At 38.1% G+C, this 22439-nt stretch overlaps 1 protein-coding gene across 2 annotated transcripts in view; it reads right to left on the reverse strand.

Moving 5' to 3' along the window:
* ACE2 (angiotensin converting enzyme 2) overlaps positions 1–22439 on the reverse strand; it is a 45397-nt gene that overhangs the window by 11766 nt on the left and 11192 nt on the right. For both annotated transcript variants that reach the window (XM_008988993.5, XM_078363570.1), the window contains exons 4-13: positions 22105–22248; positions 20500–20612; positions 18882–18987; positions 16283–16380; positions 9790–9959; positions 6701–6927; positions 4288–4432; positions 2224–2322; positions 1081–1203; positions 22–194 (exon numbers count right to left, since the gene is read on the reverse strand). In XM_008988993.5, coding sequence (XP_008987241.1) covers positions 22–194; positions 1081–1203; positions 2224–2322; positions 4288–4432; positions 6701–6927; positions 9790–9959; positions 16283–16380; positions 18882–18987; positions 20500–20612; positions 22105–22248 — 1398 coding nt within the window. The remainder of the gene's footprint in view (positions 1–21; positions 195–1080; positions 1204–2223; positions 2323–4287; positions 4433–6700; positions 6928–9789; positions 9960–16282; positions 16381–18881; positions 18988–20499; positions 20613–22104; positions 22249–22439) is intronic.

The following is a 22439-nucleotide window of genomic DNA, read 5'->3' on the forward strand; positions in this document are numbered from 1 at the left end:
TTGTCAAATGGGTGTACTCACATGGACTCCAGTTGGTACTCCATCCCACAAAAGAATTCTTGTTCTGGTCTTTCAGCCAGGTAAACAAGGGCTCAAAGTAGTTGAGCAGAGGTCTTACATCCATATTCTTTGCTCCTACAACATTTTCCAATGCTAGGGTCCAGGGTTCTGATTTTCCAAGCCTCAGCATATTGCTACACAAAAAAGAGGGGTGTTGGGAGGAGGTGTTGACGTGTGTGTGGTGGAGTATATGTTGTTTGCTGGGAGGCAATGGCAAGGAACACCGAGCCATCCCCAGGCAGAAGACTGCTAGAATAGTAGGCAGTATGTACCGGTCATGCACTAGTTAAACCAGCTCCCAAAACACAGGATATTTGACCTTGTCCCCATTGCTGACTCGCTAAGAGTGCTTTCCAGCTTATTTCTATTTTAATAGTGAACAGGCACTATCTGCCTGTTTAGTCTATCTTTATTCTATGAAGAAACACTGAGCACCTGCTTTTAAAAATAATCACTTGTTCACAAGGAATAAATATGTGGGTCAGAGTCTGCTCTGGGCTTTTAGCTGGGAAATGCCGTCAGTTCCCTGATGGTCCCACTTTGATCCCACTTTTGCACTCTATTTGTTTCTATTTATCAATTCCTTCAGCACCACCTGGGTTGGGGTCTCTACGACCAAGCTGGTCTCGGCAGAGAGGGTTCAGGGCCTTTTGAGGGATTCCAGATGTACATGTATTTACATCTATGATCTATGGCTTCTCTTTAATTTGGCTAAATTTGCTCCTGGCAGATAAGAAAATAATGCATATTAATAGATATATTCCTCCCTCAACTGCTCTTTCCTTCCAATTACCACAGAGAGAGCTGTAGTTATGATAGGAAGAAAAGACGTGGCCCATCCAATTGTTGCATGGTCTAGGTTCCTTTCTGACCACCAATTAAGTGTTTGGTTTGTAAATGAGGACATTTTGAGGCCAAAAAATTTTCTTTTTGGAACAAAGAAATCAAATTCAAACCTAGGCATGGAAATAAGTAATAATGAATACTAGGGGAAGTTCAACGTTTTGAGGTATTTCTTACAGCAGTTTTTGTCCAGCTTCTGTAGAACTTGAGATGTCACATTTGTGCAGAGGACCTTCATGTTTAGCTGCTTGACAAAGTGCTTCTTGAAACTGGAATTGGTAAAGGGTCCTTGTGTAATATCTGTACAAGAGACAAAGAAACAAAAAAGCAGTCCCGTTTTATTTACCATCTTAGAGTCATAGATTGGGGCATATATTTAAATTCTGGGACCCAAGTAACCAAAGAGATACTGATCAAATCTCTTTCTCCAGACATTAACGCTATACTCGTCATAACCTATTTGCGTTTTATGTACTCATTGATGAACATGGCAATATTATTATGTTAAATGTTAGCTCACATTTGTTTTGCGTTTTACAGATTAATAGCCCTTTCATATAGATAATCCGAATCCATCCTTATAACAGGTCAGTAACATTGTTTTCATTTGACAAACGGTCCAGCAAATTCGAGGACTGGGGTTACTAGGTGAAGAACATATGTTTTTGGACTTCGAGTTAAAAATTTTCTTTATAAACTGCCAATAACAAGAAGATAACAAAACTACGTTTTATTTCTCCCAGTGATACTATTGATTTCTCGATGAGAGGAACAAGATCTCACACAAGTTTAATTTAACCCAATAAACTGTGTTAGTTTAAATTGAATTGAAACTGATCATCTATACAGACAGTCCCCAGCTTACAATGGTTAGGCTTCTGGTTTTTTACTTTACAATAGTGCTTTCAGCTGTGTATGTTAATGGTCAGTACCATTCTGTTTTTCACTTTCAGCACCGTATTAAATAATTAAGTGAGATATTGGACACTTTATTATAAAATAGCCTTTGTGTTAGATGATTTTGCTCAATGGAAGGCTAATGTAAGTGTTCCAAGCACGTTTAAGGTAGACTAGGCTATGCTTTGGTGTTCCATAGGTTAGGGGTATTCAGTACATTCTTAAGGTATTTTCAACTTATGATGAGTTTATTGGGATATAACCCCATTGTAAAGCAAGGAGCATCTGTATTGAGCTTCGTAGTTATGGGTAAAAATAGAAAAATTATAATGATCACTTCATTTTTCCCTGCTTTTTGTCATTATTGGCACAGCTGTCCACAAACCCTAGAGGTTAAACAGAAACAAGAAAACTGTAATTTACCGAATGAATGAGTAATCATTAGAAACATGGAACAGAGACGCGGGGTCACAGTATGTTTCATCATGGGGCACAGGTTCCACCACCCCAACTATCTCTCGCCTTTGGAAAGAAAAGAAGACAATACATTAGCTGTGGATCACCCATCACAAGCAGGTAAAGTTGGGCATAGCTAGTGCAGTTTTATCAATCATTTTTCTTTTTTTTTTTTTTTGAGATGAAGTCTCACTCCATCTCCCAGGTTGGAGTACAGTGGTGCAATCTTGGCTCACTGCAACCTCCACCTCACGTTCAAACGATTCTCCCACCTTAGCATCCCAAGTAGCTGGGATTACAAGTGTGCACCACCACATCTGGCTAATTTCTGTATTTTTAGTAGAGACGGGGTTTCACCATGTTGGGCAGGCTGGTCTCAAACTCCTGGCCTCAAGCAATCCACCCGCTTCCACCTCCCAAAGTGCTAAGATTATAGGCACCACCGTGTCTGACCAATCAATGGTATTTATATTGGAATAGGTTGTCGGGTGAAATAGAAACAGTGTAAAAAAATCAGACAGTAGGGCTCAGTATGTGGTTATCTCTTAGTTTTAATTAATTCAGCCAGAATATACCTTGGAAAATGGCTATGTCTTCCAAAGAATAATTTAATAAAATTCATAAAGTGCATTGCATGTCCAAAAATGTACAGTGAAAACCCTAATAATTCCTCTCAGGCGCCACAGTCCATGTACTCTTGGCAGACGGAATTTAATAAAATTGAAATCTTACTTATTCTCCAAGCCTACCTAGCTCAAGCATTCCCTCCTCTGTGAAGCCTGGCCCTGATCCCATCCACCTTCTGGCAGAATTAACCCCTCTATCTCCCTTAGCCTTCTCTAGTTGTGCCTCCTTTGCCATTTATCTCCCCATTTTGTAGTTATTCACCTATAGTAACTTCTTGCCCTACAGACTTGAGCTCCTAGAGGGTGGGGCTGTGTCTTGGTCTTCTCTCTAATTCCAGTGTCAAACATGGTGCCTGCCACTAAGGAAAGAAGTCATTTATATTTGTTGAACAACCAAAGGAGCAATTAGTGCATTAATGACTCACTCTAAGGATCTGATTCCATGTACCTTTAAAATAAGCTAAGAGGGATCAAAAGATTAATCTAGCCAGAAAAAAAAGTAGCAAAATCGTGTATTTGGCATTGTTTAAACTGAATGCATTTTTCCTTTAAAATTGCAGAATCATTGTAGACATAACTTTAGTAATATTTAAACACTAGAAACAGTTCTTATAGGTGCTACCTCTTTCCTCTCAAGTAAGACTTATGTTAACAGAGAGAATCTTGACAGAAGAAGGGTACTGTTTTAAACCTGTGCATGTGGAACTGCTTGTTACACATGAGTTCTTCACTTCAAAAAGAAAACATAAGAAAAACAAAGAAAAAATAATTGACAAGGGTCTAAGATGGTAAAAGGTAGATTTCTTTCTCCTTTCCATTCTCTCCCTCCCTCTCTCCTTTCTTTCTTTGCTTCGTTTTCTTTTTCTCTTATAACTCTTTCATCCAAAAACCTATTTATTTCATACTTGCATATAATAGGCACAGTGTGAGGAACTTGTGACACAGCAAGGAGTAATGTAGTGCTACAACTATGGAAATGGTCACTGTTGCCCAAATGTTTCAGGTTCTCTCCAGCTTGGAATTCTCTGTGTTCCCCTCCACACCCACATCTTTCTCAGGTCTTAAATGCCTCTCCACAACTGACACTCTCAGTTGGGCTTTGTATGTACCCTGGACACTCATGGATCCTGTACCCTCCCATCACAACACTACACATTGCAGTGGTGTAATTTTCCACATCCTGCCATAAACTAAAAGTTTTGGGGGGTCAAGGACCATACCTGAAATTATTAGCATTGGATCCCCAGTGCTGTGCCTAAAATGTGGGGTCAGCATTTTTGTTTAAAAGACTGGATAAAAGAATATGTAAAATGAATAAACTGATCACTTTCAACATAATATCATGGTTTAATGAGTGACCCAATCATTAGAAAACATTTTACTGATTGCATATTCATTGACTTACTTCATTTCCCACCACTTTTTCATCCATTGCTCTTTGGGAATTTCACCCTTAAAGACCATCCACCTCCACTTCTCCAACATGTAAGTAAATGGCAGAGTCCCAACAATCGTGAGTGCTTGTTTGAGCAGGAAGTTTATTTCTGTTTCTGAAAGTAAAATGGAAAAGGATAAATATTACGATGAAGATGACAGTGTATGTTTTGTGTTAAAGAGAATTTTCCTAATCTCAAAATGTTATTCCTCAAGATATACTTACTATAAGGATAATTACGTGAGAAAAATTGACAGTACACATAATGATATGTATATATTTATTTTCTCAGCTAAGAGATTTGGAGTAGGTTAAAACCCTGGGACAGAACAGGTAAATAAAACCCCAAAGTTACTTCTAATCCTCATTTTCTTCATTAGTTTCTGTTTCCTCCCTTAAATACCTCTTATCAGAGTTCATTAGAGCTATTTCATCTACTTTCCCAGTCACACTGTTTGTTCTGGAAAGCTCCATGAAGTCAGTGACTGTTAATGTCTCATTCGAGACTGTATAACCTAGTCCTGTGTCTGCTATGTGATGCCTTCTGTGAGTCTTTGTTAAATAAACAAATACTAAACAGATTTAGTGAAAAGCCTGTAAGCCAGGGAGGGGAAATAAAACAAAAGAGCCTCCCTAGAGGGCACCATCCACTGGATGGTGAAAAGTACAATGTACTGTAATTGTACGGATATCTTCCTTACCAAGAATTTAAAATGCTTTAATAAATCATGTTGTTTCATTTTATTATTTATTAGTGACATAACGAGGCAGTGGAGCTCATCTCTATTGTGCAAAGGCAATGCATTGAGATGTAAGCAGAGGATGTTATCTACTTTTCACCTCACTGTGTCTCTAGTGTCTAGAAAAATGTCTTGCACACAGTATATGCTTGATAAATATGTTTGGAAGAAGAAAGACAAAGAGGGAGGGAAGAATGGAAGGAATAAAGGAATTTATTTAGCATTATTCGCAAATCAGGGACAGAGTCAAGAAAAAAGCAGGAGTTTTCCAAATCAGTGGTTTAATCATGTCTAATGCGATCTTTGTTAAAACAAAACAAAACAAAACAAAACAAAAACCTTTATTTTAGGTTTGGGGTATGTGTGAAGGTTTCTTATGGGTAAACTCATGTCATGGGCTTTGTTGTAGAGATTATTTCATCACTGATCTAATACCATCTTAAGAAACATGGTCATCAACCATTTTTACCTGCTGTTGGGGAATATTAAAAAATACTAAAATATCTGTTCATTGACTTGAATTAGTAATATTTTAAAATTAGGAAGCAGGTATGGTCACTGTTAACTACCTTTGTTACTCTTTTCATGGGAGGATGCTGCTACTGGTCTATAATGCACTAGGACTTTGATTACAGAAGCTATTTCAGACACGACGACAGGCCTTATGCTGGCCCCCTCCCAGGCTCTTGTGGGATCACCAGGGATCTGGAGCCAGAGATCAAGGCAAAGCAAATTGTTTGCTCAAGGATGGAGCTCATGACCTGGACCTTATCGACCAAATGCTCCCGACGGTGGAGCTGATCTTTATGTGACAAATAATAAAATGAGGGGAGAGAATACATGGAAGAGAAGAAGGTATTAGGGTCTATTTGTCCTCCTTTTATGAGGAAGAATCAAAAGCCATGGCATTCTCACCAAACTGGATCTCCTGAATATTTGTCATGTTCCATCTAAAAGGAAATGGGCTGCCTCCAGCAAAGCTGTTGAAGGATAGCACAGATCTAAGGGAATGTTAGAGTGGAAATTCACACTTCAGCAAGATGAACAAAATGTTTCAATCCCTTCTAATCTTGATATTAAACCACCTGTTCTTTAAGAATTCCAAAATTTCAAGCTATACTTTGCTTTGCATAATATTATGGAAAAGACTTTAGATTAGGGCTCTTATTCTGGTTCTGCCACTACATTGCTTTTTGACTTCAGGCTACTTTCCCTCTCTTGTCTTCAGTTTACTCCTTTATAATATGGTTTTTAGAATCTATTCCAACCCTAAAGTTTTGGGAAGTTTTCACCTAGAACCAGAGGGGTTTAGTTAGAACGCTGACACTAATGGGACAAGCCATTTCACTTCTGTGAAATTGTTTCATCATCTTTAAGAAAAAAACTTCTGTTAGACATTTCACAGGATCCCAAGTCCATTCATTCAGTTAGCTCTCTTACTCCCTTTTCAATAATACAAAACCAAAGGGTGACATGTTCTGATATATACTTAAATTTTTTCACCAGTAGTAATTTCCAGTTACCTTTCCAGTTTCCTTATACCTTACGTGGCAAAAAGTAACTATTTCCTACATAAGATAATAAATATCTTTGCCCATATCAGATAAGAACCTCCAAAGCAAGCCATGAGAAAATGTCCGTACCACTGTCTTCTTGAAAATCGGGTGACAGAAGACCAATGGATTTTAAATGCTTAGGTGTGGCTGCAGAAAGTGACATGATTTCCCCAACAGCTTCATGGAATCCTTCATTAGCTCCGTTTCTTAGCAGAAAAGGTTGTGCAGCATATGCCATATCATACTGTATGTGCCCCATCTCGTGATGAGCTGTCAGGAAGTCATCCATTGTCGTCTTTGTGCACATAAGGATCCTGCGTGGAAATGGACAAGAGGAAAATGAATCTCACTGACATTCTTTTAACCATTACAGTGGAGTTGTATGAGGCTTAGGTAGCATGGATCATCTTTCCAAGATTTATTTACCAGTGAATCGTGAGTACCTACCTCTTATGTCCTAGAAACAGTACTAGTTGCTCAATATAAAGCAATGGGCAGGGGTGAATCCTTTTCTCTTGCTCATAGACTAACAGGAAGGCAGATAAACAGAGTTCTCTGCTACAAGACTTCTGAGGCAAACTCTATAAGTGATCAGTACACACAGCCTTGGGCATAAAAATGTGTGAATGTAGGCACAGTCCCTTAGAAGCACCAAGAAGGGCATAACTGAGGATGCAATAAGCAGTTTGGATCTTAATCAACGTGTAGGAGTTTTCCCAGTAGACGACACAGAAGTTGACATTCCTAGTGCTCAATAAGAAAGCCTTTGGGGTGGGGGGACAGAAATGTGGCATTCAGGACACTACAAGCTGTTTGGTATTGCCAGGATAGAGAAATAGTAGAAGGGGCTGCAAATTGAAACTTGGGAACCATTAGCATGTAAGTCAGGAAGCAGATGTTATGGCCCATGGAGCAGGAATAGAATGCAAGAAAAGAGGAACAAAGATAAACCTTTAGAAGGTCCAAGTACCTAAGGAGTGGGGAGAGGAAGATTATTCAGGGCAGACAGAGAAAGTGCAATCAAAGAAGTCAAGGAAGTCTGGAAGAGAATGACAATGCAGAAGTCATTAAATAAATAGCATTTGAAAGACAACTCATAAATCTTGTCTAATGCTGCTCTAGCCCAATGGGATAAGAACTGCATTTGGCAATAAGATGGTGATCCTTTTTAACTTGGCAAGAGCATTTTCGTTCAGGTGGGTAGAGGGGTCATATTTCAGTAGATTCCCAAATTTATTTCATTCCACTTGGATCATGTTACTACCCACTCCAATATCTTTTGAGGCCTCCTCATTGCTCAAGAATAAACTCAGCCACCTTTTAAACACCAATATGACACTGTAAGCCAAAAACTATCTGAGATAGGTCTCAATCAATTCAGAAGTTTATTTTGCCATGCTTAAGAACATGTCCAGAAAAAAAGAACACAGAATTTAACAGTCCGTGGTCTGTGCCTTTCCCCAAAAATAATTTTGAGAGCTTCAATATTTACAGGAGAAAAGTGAGCTGGAGGAGATAATGGGTGGGGGGCATGGTAATCCACACATCGCAAGAGAAAGGGAGCAGGTAGAGAAATAGTCAATTATGTATTCATCTCATGCTCAGTAAATCTGTTTTCCTTTCACAACCCCAACCTGCTTTTCTAATTTAGTTTCTCTCTATTCTCTTTTGAAATAATTATAAGAATAACTAATATATATTTACTGCCTACTGTATATAAGATTCTGTGCTCAAATCTTGCTTATACCTTCTCATTTTTAAGTCTCATTCTAGTACTGGCATCAGTGAACAATGGCCTGCTGGCTGGCCATCTGTTTTTATAAATAAACTTTTATTGGCACGCAGCCACATCCATTTGTTTGTATATTGTCTATGGCTGTTTTCATGTCACAAGGGCAGAGCTGAGTAGTTGCAACAGAGATCTGCAAAGCTTAAACTATTTGCTATCTGGCCCTTTCCAGAAAAGGACTGTAGAGCCAATCTCTACCCTATTCAATGCTGGTGGGGCCCTGCCGAGACTTTATCCTCCATCCCCTAGTTACCTGAGTCACAGCTGATAACGGCCAATAGCTGCTCCCTTCACTGCCTTTGGCCAAATGGGGGTTATGCTCCCCCATACGGTGGGGCAGTCCACAGCCTTGACTTGAGGTGTAACCTAGTCTGTGGTTCAAGTTATGCTCCAGAGAGCTTCATGGGATAAGGCTGAGGCCAAGTTTCCAGCAAAGAGCAAGCACATCCTTATTTACCTCCCTCCCTTGTCCCAGCCTGCTTCCCTCATTCTCCTCTACCTGAGAGCTCTCCTCAATGAAGCACTTGTATAGCGATCTCCATTTCAAGCTAGGGAATCCAACGTAAGGCTCTCACAAGCCTACATCCTGGGAATTAATATTCTACTTTATAAAATAAGGAAACTGAAACCAAAGAAGGTTAAATACCTTGTCCAAGGTTGCACAGTCATTAAGTGGCACACCTAGGACTCTGAAGCCTGTGCTGATTCTGCCACATTACACAAACTTTCCTTCACGTATTTCTCATTCTAGCCTAACTTGCCAACTCCAGTACACAGGTCAGGTCCTGCCTCTCCGTATTTGATCCTGCTGTTCTCACAGCCTGAGTCCTCCTCCCAATTCTGTGTGTCTGAATCCTTCTTGTCTTTCCAAATGCAACTCAAATCCGACTTGTAAAACAGTCTGACCCTAGCTCCGATTGCAAGTGTGGTCGGTTTCCTCCCTGTTCTCCATAGAGCGTGCTCTGTGTCTCTCCTATGACATGCACCACTTTCTTCCTTCAATCCAAGCTTACTGATTCACCTACTCTGTCTTACTCACAAGAGTGAAATATGCAGGGGAAGATCAGTGTTTGATTCACATGTACATCTTTCAAAAATCTTAGCATCAAATATTTCCTGATATGGGTGCAACCATCCCCATTACCATACAATGCCAATGGATATTTCAAAGAAAGCGGATTGTCTGAAGGTTCAAGTTAGGGCCTGCTGGCAATCTCTTTTCCTGGGAAAACCCAGATGTGCTCTCCTAGACTCCCAGCCTTAGTTCAAGGAGAATTAACTTAACTTTTCTGTGCTCAGAAAGGCAGAGAAAGAATTCAAGTTAAATTTCAGCCTGCCTCTGTTGTCTCCCATTTAGTATCAGCTGTGTAAGTATCAGCCCCACTACCTGAAGTCTTGCTTCCCCAGATCCCAAGCTGTGGGGTGGCAGACTACTTTCTGACCATCTCCTGGCTCAGTTAGCATGGAATTTTCCCAGAATCCTTGAGTCATATTAGGAAGACCAACAGATGCAAAGAACTTCTCAGCCTCCTTGAATATTCTCTGTGCATCCCAAGCCTGGGAAAAGAGAACAGTGTTAATTCCAGCCATCAAAATACCTGCATTCCTAAATTAAATAAGCCAGGCACAGAAAGACAAATATCACATGTTCTCACTTATGTGTGGAATCTAAAACAATGAAACTGGTAGATGCAGAGAGTGGAATGGTGGTTACAGAGGCTGTGTGGTTGGGGTCATGGGAAGATGATGGTCAAAGTGTTCAAAGTCTCAAACTGGATGAGTAAGTTGGTTTTATCTTTTTGAGATCCATTGCACAGCATAGTAAATATAGTTAATAATAGAACATCGTACGTTTTGAAATCACTGAGAGTACATTTCCAATGTTCCCACTGCAAAAAAATGTGAGATAATTGATATTTTAATTAGCTTTATTTAATTATTAGACTTGGTGAAAGACATAAACTATAAGGTAGACCTGAAGGTGTAGGCTTTTGGAATTGAAAAGGCCCAGATGTGGCCTAGCTCCAATGGGTAGTTGGGCCTTGGCTTTATGAACTGTATGAAGTCCAAATTTTCAGAATGTTCTGGAACTATAAAGAGGCAGCAGTAGACATCTGCCACCCAGAAAACTATTCTGGGAACAAATGCCTCAGGAGCTGACCAAGCATGCTTAGGAGATAAGGCTTACATCAGGTAAGCTAAGTTTGTGTAACTGGCAGCTAGCCTATGAATCACTGTTAGTAACAGAAAACTTCCTCTCATATCAAAAACCAGTCAAGTCTGGTTTTTCTCCTCTGTCGTCTCTGGGAATAAGAAACAGGATATGAGACTGTTGATGGTTTAAAAAATTATTGAGCCTTAAGGATTTACTGTCTGGCACGTGATATTGATGAGTATGACATTCTTGAGCAGAATGAACCAATACCAAAACAGTGTATATTAGGAAATACATTTAACATCTGTTGAATGAACAATGAATGAACAAATAGAAAACCAGACTGAAATTATTAGGAGTTCTGAGTTCAATCCTTAGTTGCCAATGACCGTCTTTGTGACTTTGAGCAAATCATTTACCTGAGCCTCATTTTCCTCACCTATAGTGTAGAGCTGTCACAATACCTATCCTGAGTCTTAGAGATGACAATAGAAGAGATGGGTGTGAAGACCCTTTAGAAGGATTAAAGACATACATCAAGATGATCCTATACTGCTCCTCAACTGCAAAGTGGAGCTAGAACAGCTGCAAGAGTTTAGAGGCCCTTGCAACTTCACATTTTATTCTGCAATAGACCTTTCCTAGGAGTATGTTACGTATGTGAAGATGTTCGTTGCATTGCTTCTTACAGATTTAAAACTATTAACAAGCAATGTTGACAATGCACAAATAGCAAAAATTATGGTGCAATTATCTGAAGAAATTTTATAAGGCAAATAGAAGTATAATTAGGCATTCCACTCAGAAATGTAGAATTTTAGTTGAATGAACAAAAATACATAAATATAACTATAATATCATTTCATCAATAGAAGGGAACACAGAGAGGTTTTTTTTTTTTTTTTTTGAGATGGAGTCTCGCTCTGTCATCCAGGCTGGAGTGTGCAGTGGCCCGATCTCCACTCACTGCAACCTCTACCTCCTGAGTTCAGGTGATTATCCCAACTCAGCCTCCTGAGTAGCTGGGACTATAGGCACATGCCACTATGCCAGGCTGATTTTTTTTTTTTGTATTTTTAGTACAGACGGGGTTTCACCATGTTGGCCAGGCTGGCCTCAATCTCCTGACCTTCTGATCCACCCATTTCAGCCTCCCAAAGTGCTAGGATTACATGCATGAGCCACCACACCTGGCCTGAGAATTTTTAAGTTAAATTTTAATTTTAGATTCAAGGAATCCATGTGCAGGTTTGTTACAAGGGGATATTGTGTGATAGTGACATTTGGGTTTCTATTGGTCCTATCAACCAGATATGAACATAGTACTCAATAGGAAGGTTTTTAGCCCTTGTCGCTCTTCTCTCCCTCCGTCCTTTTGGAGTCCCCAGTGTCTATTGCTCCCACCTTTATGTCTGTGTATACCCAAGGTTGAGCTTATAAGTGAGAACATGTGATATTTGGTTTTCTGTTTCTGCAGTAATTCACTTAGGATGACAGCCTTCAGCTGCATCAATGTTGCTGCAAAGGACACAATTTCATTGTTTTTAAGACTGTATAGTATTCCATAGTATGTATCTACCACATTTTCTTTATCCAGTCCACCATTGATGGGCACTTAGGTTGATTCCATGTCTTTGCCATTGTGAATAGTGCTGCAATAAACACACAAGTGCAGGTGTCTTTTTGGTAGAATAATTTGTTTTCCTTTGGATGTATACCCAGTAATGGGATTGCTGGGTTGAATGGTAGTTCTACTTTTAGTTCTTTGAGAAATCTCCAAACTGCTTTCCATAGTGCATGATCTAATTTACATTCTCACCAACAGTGCATAAGTGTTCCCTTTTCTCAGCAGCCTCGACAACATGTTCTTTTTTGACTTTTTAATAGTAGCCACTCTGACTGGTGTGAGATGGTATTTCATTGAGGTTTTGATTTTCTTTTCTCTGATGATTTGCAAATATTTTCTTCCATGATGTAGCTTGTTTGCTCTATTGCTGATTTCTTTTGCTGTACAGCAGCTCTTTAGTTTAATTAGGTCTCACTTGTCAATTTTTGTTTCTGTTGTAATTGGTTTTGAGAGCTTATAGATTCTTTGTCTATGCCAATGTCTGCAAGAGTTTTTCCTAGTTTTCTACTGGGATTTTTATAGTTTGAGGTCTTGTATTTAGGTCTTTAATCCATCTTGAGTTATTTTTTATATGGTGATTGGTAAGGCTCTAGCTTCATTCTTCTGCATCATACTTTTATTTGTCTTATAAAATTTCTTCAGATAATTGCACCATAATTTACTGTTCATGCATTGCTGAACCTTTGCTTGTTAATAGTTTTAAATCTGTAAGAAGCAATGCAATGAACATTTTAACATACATAACATACTCCTGGAAAAAGTCCACTGCAGAATAAAAAGTGAAGCTGCATAACCATATATGGCTAGCCAGTTTTCCCAGCACCATTTATTGAATAAGGAGTCCTTTCCCCATTGCTTATTTTTGTTGACTTTGTCAATGATCAGATGATTGTAAGTGTGTGGCTTTATTTCTGGGGTTCTCTACTCTGTTCCACTGGTCTATGTGTCTGTTTTTGTACTAGTACCATGCTGTTTTGGTTACTGTAGACTTGGAGTATAGTTAAAAGGTAATGTGATGCCCATGGCTTTGTTCTTTTGGCTTAGGATTGCTTTGGCAATTCAGGCTCTTTTTTGGTTTGATATGGATTTTTGAATAGCTTTTTCCAATTCTGTGAAAAATGATGATAACTTGATAAGAATAGCATTGAATCTGTAGATTGCGTTGGGCAGTATAGCCATTTTAATGATATTGATTCTTCCAATCCATGAGCATGAGATGGTTTTCAATTGGTTTGTGTCACCTATGGTTTCTTTCAGCAGTTTTTTGTACTTTTCTTTGTAGAGATCTTTCACCTCCTTGATTAGATATATTCCTAGATGTTTTTATTTTTGTGGCTATTGTAAATGAGATTGTGTTCTTGATTTGGCTCTCAGCTTAAACATTATTGGTATATAGAGAAATGTTGCTGATTTTTGTGCATTGACTCTTGTATCCTCACACCTCACTAAAGTCATTTGTCACATCTAGGAGTCCTTAAAGTTTTCTAGGTAGAGTCATATCATCAGCAAAGAGAGCTAATTGGACTTCCTCTTTTCTTATTTAGATGCTTTTTATTTCTTTCTCTTAAATGATTGCTCTGCATAGAACTTCCAGTGCTATGTTCAGTAGGAGTGGAGAAAGTGGGCATCCTAGTCTTTTTTCCAGTTCTCAAAGGGAATGGTTCTAGCTTTTGCCCATTCAGTATGATGTGGGATTGTCATAGATGGCTCTTCCTATTTTGAAGTGTGTTCCTTCAATGCCCAGTTTGTTGAGGATTTTTATTATGAAAGGATGTTAGATTTTATCAAATGCTTTTTCTGCATCTATTGAGATAATCATATGGATTTTGCTTTTAATTCTATTTATGTGATGAATCATATTTGTGTATATTGAACAAACATTTCATTCCAGGAATAAAGCCTATTTTATTATGGTGAATTAACTTTTTGATGTGCTGCTGGATTCAGTTTGCTAGTATTTTACTGAGGATTTTTGTGTCTATATTCATCAAAGGTATTGGCCTGTAGTTTTCAGTTTTCATTGCGTCTTTGCCAGACTTTGGCATCAGGATGATACTAGTCACATAGAAGAGTTAGGGAGCAAAACTTCCTCAATTTTTTGGAATAGTTTCAGTAGAATTAGTACCAGCTCTTCTTTATATGTCTGGTAGAATTCGGCTGTGAATCTATCTGGTCTGAAGCTCTTTTTTTGTTGGTAGGTTTTTGAATCATTGATTCAATATCAGAAGTCATTATTGGTCTGTTCAGGGTTTCAATTTATTCCTGATTCAGTCTTGGGAGGTTGTGTGCTTCTAGGAATTTATCTGTTTTCCCTAGATTTTCTAGCCTGTGTGCATAGAGGTGTCCATAGTAGTCTCTGAGGATCCTTTGTATTTCTGTGGGATTGGTTGCAATGTCACTTTTGTCATTTCTGATTGTGCTCATTTGGATCTTCTCTCTTACTCTGTTAATCTAGCTAGAGGTCTTCCCGTCTTGTTTATCCTTATTAAAAAACTGACTTTTCATTTTGTTGCTTCTTTGTATGATTTTTTAGGTCTCAATTTCATTTAGGTCTGCCCTGATTTTAGTTATCTCTTTTTTTTCTAGCTTTGATATTAGTTTGTTCTTGTTTTTCTAGTTCCTTTTAGTATAGTGTTAGATTATTAATTTGATATCTTTCTAGGTTCTTGATGAAGGCATTTAGCACTATAAACATTCCTCTTAACAACGCTTTTGCCACATCCCAGATATGTTGATGTGCTGTGTCGCTGTTTTCATTTGTTTCAAATAATTTTTGATATCTTCCTTAATTTCATTGTTTACGCAAAAGTCATTCAGGAATAAGTTCTTTAGTTTCCTGGTTATTGCATGGTTTTGAGAGTTCCTTTTGGTATTGATTTCTATTTTTATTCTACCGTGGTCTGAGAATATGCTTGGTATGATTTTAATGTTTTGAATTTATTGAGACTTGCTTTAAGACTGAGCATGTTGCCAATCTTAGAGTATGTTCTGTGTTCAGATGAGAAGGATGTACATTTCCTAGTTGTTGAGTGGAATTTTCTATAGATGTCTCTTGGGTTTAATTGGTATACTGTCAAGTTTAAGTCCAGAATTTCCAGAATTTCTTTGTTAGTTTTCTGCCCCGGTGGTCTGTATATCACTGTCAGTGGGGTGATGAAGTCCCCCACTATTATTTTCTGGCTAAGTCTTTTCCTAGGTCTAAAAGTGCTATGTTTATGAATCTGGGTACTCCAATGTTGGGTGCACATATATTCAGAATACTTAAGTCTTTTTGCTAAATTGAACCCTTTATCAATATGTAATCACCCTCTTTGTCCTTTTTTACTGTTGTTGGTTTAAAGTCTGTTTTATCTGATACAAGAATAGCAACCCCTGCTCTTTTTTGTGGTCTATTTGCATAATAGATTTTTTTGCATCCTTTTACTTTGAGCTCATGGGTGTCATTACATGTGAGATGAGTCTCGAAGACAGTAGAAAGTTAGGTCTTCTTTGTCTTTCCAATTTTCCACTCTCTGTCTGTTAGGTGAAACGTTTCTTCATGCTGTTGTTAGCTGGTTGCTTTGTAGTCTCGATTGTATAGTTGCTTTATTGGGTCTGTGGCCTGTGTACTTACATGTGTTTTGAGGAACCCAGCACATTTAAATAATTAAACCAAAGTAGTAAGAAAGGTGTTGCTTAAAATTGTTTTAAAGATTATTGTAATATATTTAACACTAACAATTTTTAAATATGCAAAAATCCTCTCATTATATTCTTGTTTTTACTATCCATAGAGATTACTGGCTGGTTACCTAGCAATGACAAACTTTGGAAAGAGTGATACCAACCAGTTGATAATTCCACATCTTACTGCTTAATGGAAAACTCAGGTAATCTCCATTTTAAATATCTTTCAATGAGATCAATACTACACCTGCAATTCAAGGTATCTGAGGTCATTGTAAACTGCTTTTCCATGAAAATACAGCTACATAAAAAATAAATTTCAATTAGCTTAAATTTTTTATTTACATGGTTTAAAAATAAAAATAGAAGGATGACATAAAAATAAATGAAGTTGAGAATTTAGATTTAGTTTTTAAGGGCTCTCTTTCCTACCTGTTTCACCATTTCATCAGTAACATCGATGTTTGGTTTCTGTCCAAAGGGAACTGTCAAAGAGTACAGATTTGTCCAAAATCTACCCCACATATCACCTATTTTTAAGAAAGAATCTGTTAGTATATGACGGAAACAGCAGAAATATAGACATAATTTATTAAATTTATAGACTATCATTGATACTGTAAATTAGAAAGAGATTTCTATACTCTACCATCCATGGTACAAAATATTACAAATTAAGCTGTTAGTAATTCCTAGTGTTGGCTTCAAAAGAGATCACATAAAATCATCATGCAGGAACTTTACTCACTGGTAACCAAATTCCACTTTTATTCCTGTACTAGTGTACTTAACTTGGTGACTTTGTAAACATCAAAAAAATGTTAAGGTGTACTCCAAGGCCAGGGACCCTAACAAAGAAGATGTATCTGAAAAAAGTCAACCTAATAGCAGGACCAGAATCCTGGTGCCAAAGAAATAGGGCAACAAATTTCATGAAGAGTACTCCTGTAATCTCAGCACTTTGTGGAGCTGAGGCAGGCAGACCACTTGAGATCAGGAGTTCGAGACCAGCCTGGCCAACATGGCGAAGCCCCATCTCTACTAAAAATACAAAAATTATCCAGGCATGGTGGCTTGAGCCTGTAATCCCAGCTACTCGGGAGGTTGAGGCAGGAGAATGGCTTGAACCCAAGAGGCAGCGGTTGCAGTGAGCTGAGTTCTGCCACTGCACTCCAGCCTGGGTGACAGAGCAAGACTCCATTTGAAAAAAAAAAAGTACTCTACAAATTTCTATTTTAAAAGTTAAAATCTAATAGTGATACATGTGAAGTCGTATGCTTAAATTTTAAAGAAAAACCTGGCCGGGCATGGTGGCTCACGCCTGTAATCCCAGCACTTTGGGAGGCCAAGGTGGGTGGATCACAAGGTCAAGAGATCGAGACCATCCTGGCCAACATGGTGAAACCCCGTCTCTACTAAAAATACAAAAATTAGCCAGAGGTGGTGGCACGCACCTGTGGTCCCAAGTACTCGGGAGGCTGAGGCGGAAGAATCGCTTGAACCCAGGAGGCGGAGGTTGCAGTGAGCTGAGATTCCGCCACTGCACTCCAGCCTGGCGACAGAGCAAGACTCTGTCTCAAAAAAAAAAGAAAAGAAAAACCTATCCATCATAAAAACATACGCGTGACACCAGGCTAAAGCACAATCCACATGTAAAAGACCAAAAGTGATGCAACAAACAGTATGACATGGCTTCTGAAGCATAAATGTGACCTTGAGCTAAATCAATAGAAGTACAGTGTCTAGAACAAAGGCGGTCATGGTACCATGTCTTTCTTGATGTTGGCCAAACCTCATCTGGAGTAACTGTTCGTCTCTGAGCATGATAATTGAGGAGGGATATTGACAAAGTATAGCTCCTCCAAAAGAGAGCAATTAGAAAAGTAACGTTTTAAGGAATGGTTGATAATGTATAAGATATTTAACCTGACAAAAGAAAACAGTGTAAACATGATAATAGCAATAACAGTCACTAAAATGTATTGTGCCAGGTACTATGCTGTATCTTATATGATGGTTCTTGATGACTATCCGGAAAGTCATCTCGTAGAATAGGAGTTGACATTCTGGGTAACCTCATAGCATGGAAATAGGACTAATGAATGGAAGGCATCAGAAGGGCGTTGCTTAAGTTCCACATTAAGGTAGAACTGTGTTACATTGGTGCCATGTAGCAATAAATTAGTCTACATTGGAATGAAGAAATTATCCCATCACACCAGAAAAGGTTAAGCAGAAACTGAATTACTAAATAATGCTTGCTATTGACATTGTAGAAAGGATTTCCATATTACTTTAGAGTTAAGTCTCCACAGGTCCTTTCTCCGCATTCTCTCCTGACAGACAAGGTTTGGCTGTGGAGGAGATTAGCTTCCAGCAACTTAGCTTGACTACAGTAGAAATACTATGTATGCATAGCATGAAATTTTCGAGTATTTATATTTTGTTTGGCCTCAGCTGCTGTGGTGGGAGAGGGTAAGATGGCCACTTTCTTTCATTCTTCGGTCATATAATTCCAAGCCAAGTATTTTTCAGCAAGAGTAATTGGCAATTTCCCCAAATTATAATGAACTTAGAATGAACTTAGAAAGCTTTCCCCAAGCTATACCTTTCTGTTACCCATCACCACACCCAGCCAACCAAGCTTTTTTCCTCTGACAATATGATACTAAAATCTCAAATTCCACCTTAAGCGCTTAGCCAACCAACTTAAATACTAAAAATTATTTTCCCCATTTCCAGTCTCATTTGAGCCTAGAATTCTTTCTCTAGTTATCTTAAGTAACCCCTTTACCCTTTGGATTGCAGCCAAAATGATAACTCTTTATGTACAGAAAAGTAATACAGTAGAGAATTATTTAAAATAAACTTTAGGTTGAAGAAAATGCTTTCAAAATGTGATTTCTATCATGTTACTAACCACTTACAGATGTTTTCAAAAGTTTTATGTTAAGCCTCACTCAAAGAAGGCAATCTTATTGTTAGAAATAGCAAAGCGTCAAGTACACAAAGAATTCATGGGGCTTCTTACCAAGCAAATGAGCAGGGAGGCATCCAGTTGGACTAATATAGGAAGGGTAGGCATTCATCAACTTTGTCCTCACATAGGCATGAAGATGTTCATATAATGGTTTAATCTGAAAAGTGCAGGAAGAAAGTTTAAGACCAAGAGTAGACAATTCTAATTTCCAATATGCAACACTAGAAATAGGAGATTATTTAAACAAGTAGAATTTCCCCAAATTATAATTTCTTCTCTCAAATTTCTGGAGAATTTGAAAGCATTCCTTCTTCCTAGATATTGACAATAACTAGCTCCACTGCATAAATCAACAAACATACTTGAAGAACACAGGTCCCAAAATAAAAGCAGATGCAAAAAGTATATATTCATTTTTAAGATTGTTTTTACTTTTATGTTTTAATTCTTCCTTTGATTTCAAATTGAGGTATAATTTACATACTATAAAATACACTCATTTTCAAGTGTGTAGTTTCGTGAGTTTCCATAAATTAAAACTACTATGAAACCATCACCACTATCTAGTTTTTCAACACTTCTATAATCACAAAAATTTCCTTGTGCCCATTTGTAGTCAATTCCACTCCTACAGCCAGCCACTCTGAGTATATCAGAGTCTGTTTATCCATTCACTAGTTGAAGCACAGCTGGGTTTCCAGTTTGGGGCTTCTATGAATATTGCTGCTATGAACATTTGTGTATATCTTTCTATGGATAAGAATATATGTTTTCATTTATTTCATGTAAAAACTTAAGAGGCATGTGGTAAGTGTGTGTTTAACTTTTTAAGAAATTGCCAAACTGTTTTCCGAGGTGACTGCCCCATTTTACATTTCTTCCAGCAGTGTAAAAGGGCTCCAGCATCTCCACATTTGCCCCAATACTTGGTATTGTCTGTCTTTTTAATCATAGCTATTTTGGTGGGTGTGGAGTGGATTTTCATCATGGCTTTAATTTGCATTTCCCTAATAACTTTTTATTTGCTTATTTGCCATCTGTGTAATTTCTTTGATGATGTACTTATCCAAGTCTTCTGCTCATTTCCTTTTTGGGGAATTGTTTGTCTTACTTCCATTTTTGATACCTCTGCCAAACTATGGCTGTGACAGAGTAACTCACATCAGAAGTTTGAAGGTGCAGGTAAAGGGGAGGCATGGGGCCAAAATGAAGGGAAAACATCCATGGGACATTTCTGTTCACAAAACTCTCTCTTCCCTGTGAAGACTACCTTACTCAAGGTAATAGTATCAATTTTTCTGAGGAAGAGAGCAAATTCTATAGCTCTGCTAATACAGAAAGACAGTGCCAGCCCCAGGTAGCTCAATAAGATCATTCCTACTTATAATTTAGAAGGCCATTTCTTCTTATAATAGTTCATTCTCATAGTCTTTCTATTGTTAATTAATGGTCAGTGACTGAAAGGAGCAGGAAAGCAGACAATTCTGAACATCTGTAGGGGCTGTTCTATTATTCTTTAAAATATTTTCAAACTCTAATATTCCATTACTTTATGAGGCCTGGGAATGGCTGACCAATGTGTTAAGAACAAGCCAGAATGCCTTTAGTCACTGTCCCTCTTTCCAATACACTGCCCCTCAACTGTTTGTGTGTACAGTTCCTTGGTTACCTCTTCAAAGGTGCGTTCCACATCTTCAATCAACTGGTTGCGGTAGTAGTCATAGCCATCTACCCCATTTACTTCATAGTCTCCTCTCCAATAATCCCCATAGTCTTCATAATCTGTTTTTTTTTTTTAAGAGAAAGGGAAGAACAGAAGGGAAAGAAAGAGAGAAAGCAGAATATACATAGATTAGCCTTGCTGGGAGGTTAAAAGAAATGTAAAGACATCTCATTTTTATTGTGATAAACATCAACTCAAAGGGATGCCAACAAATAATAACATCTCTGTTTAAGCACTTGCTTTGCACCAGGAGTTTAAACGTGTTACTTTATTTAATAAGCATAAGAACTCTATAAAATTGTAGTTATTACAACTTCCTCTGTGCAGAGTAGCAGCCTGTTTATTTTTAAATAAATTTTATTGTGTATATTTAAGGTGTACAACATGATGTTATGAGATACATATATAATAAAATGGTTATGATAGTAAAACAAATTAGCATCTCCATCATTTCATATAGTTAAGCATTATCTTCCCATGGAAGTGCAGCTAAAATCTACTCATTTTGCAAAAATCCTGAATACGAAGCACTATTATTAACTATAGTCCTTATGTTGTACATTCGATTTTTAGACTTGTTCATCCTACATATCTGCTACTTTGTATCCTTTAACCTACTTCCCATATCCCAGCCCCCTGCACCTCACCCCTGGTAATCACTGTTACTCTTTCTCTGTATATTTGGTTTTTTTTTTTTTTTTTTTTCAGAATCCACTTTTGAGTGAGATGATGCCATATTTTCCTTTTTATGTCTGGCTTATTTCACTTACTATAATGTCCTCTAGGTCTATCCATGCTGAGGCAAATGATATTGTTTTTAAAATGGCGATAAGCAATTGTCTCCAGCTTGCCTAAGCCTTAAGAATATTGAATTTAAGTGGCAGTGGAAGAAATTTTAAAACAATAAATGGGGAAAATAGTCTTCCTTACTCAACCTCAGCAGGCAGTGAATCATCAAAGCACAGTGTCAATCATGATACCATGACTTCAGCTCATTATTCTGGGAGGAGAATGAGTTAAGAGATATGGAAATTCCTTCCTATGTTAAGATTTTTATGACCACATAATTTGAGATATATACTGCAGAAAATAATACGTTTTCAGCCTAATCTGATTTTTTTCTTTCTGGGGCATCACCCTAAGGTAGACACACAAATGACCTTTGAAAGTGAACTGTGGGGGTTTTAGACAAAAGACAGTGACTCTGCCTCTCATCATGAGAAATGGGATCCCCTCTTAATCCCCAGACTCCCTCAGGAGCTTTTATGGGCCCAAGATGTTCCTGGATTACTTGTAATTCACAATTCCTGGATAATTTATTTTAGGCCTTATAGTTGAGTCTCATTCTTGAACTTCTTGAATTGTAGAATGCTAGTGCACCTTTTCTTTTTCCCAGTAATTTATTTTTAAAGCAGGTAATCTGAATTGTTCAGGAGATGATTGTTAATTGAGGGGTATGCCTGATATCAAAGGGCAGGCTTGGAAATGCAGAAGAAATAGCCCCGCGGCCACACAGAAAGCTTCAGGACCTCTACAGATCAGCAAACTTACGATTTGCTCTTGCCATTTCATTTTTCAAGACCACATACTCTTCATATAATGGCCTCAGCTGCTTGCCGATCTCAGACCTCCAGCTTTCCCAAGCCCAGAGCCTCTCATTGTAGTCTGTACTCTTTGCCATTATTTCATTCAAATCTGTTATCCAAAAGCACCCAAAGAGAAGAAAATATGCATTTGTAAAACTTTCATTTGTTAACAACTACACTAACTTTAAAGAATTAAAAATCGGCCGGGCACGGTGGCTCATGCCTGTAATCCCAGCACTTTGGGAGGCCGAGGCGGGTGGATCACGAGGTCAAGAGATCGAGACCATCCTCGTCAACATG

This window comes from Callithrix jacchus, chromosome X (genome assembly GCF_049354715.1).
Source record: "Callithrix jacchus isolate 240 chromosome X, calJac240_pri, whole genome shotgun sequence".
Taxonomy (NCBI): domain Eukaryota; kingdom Metazoa; phylum Chordata; class Mammalia; order Primates; family Cebidae; genus Callithrix; species Callithrix jacchus.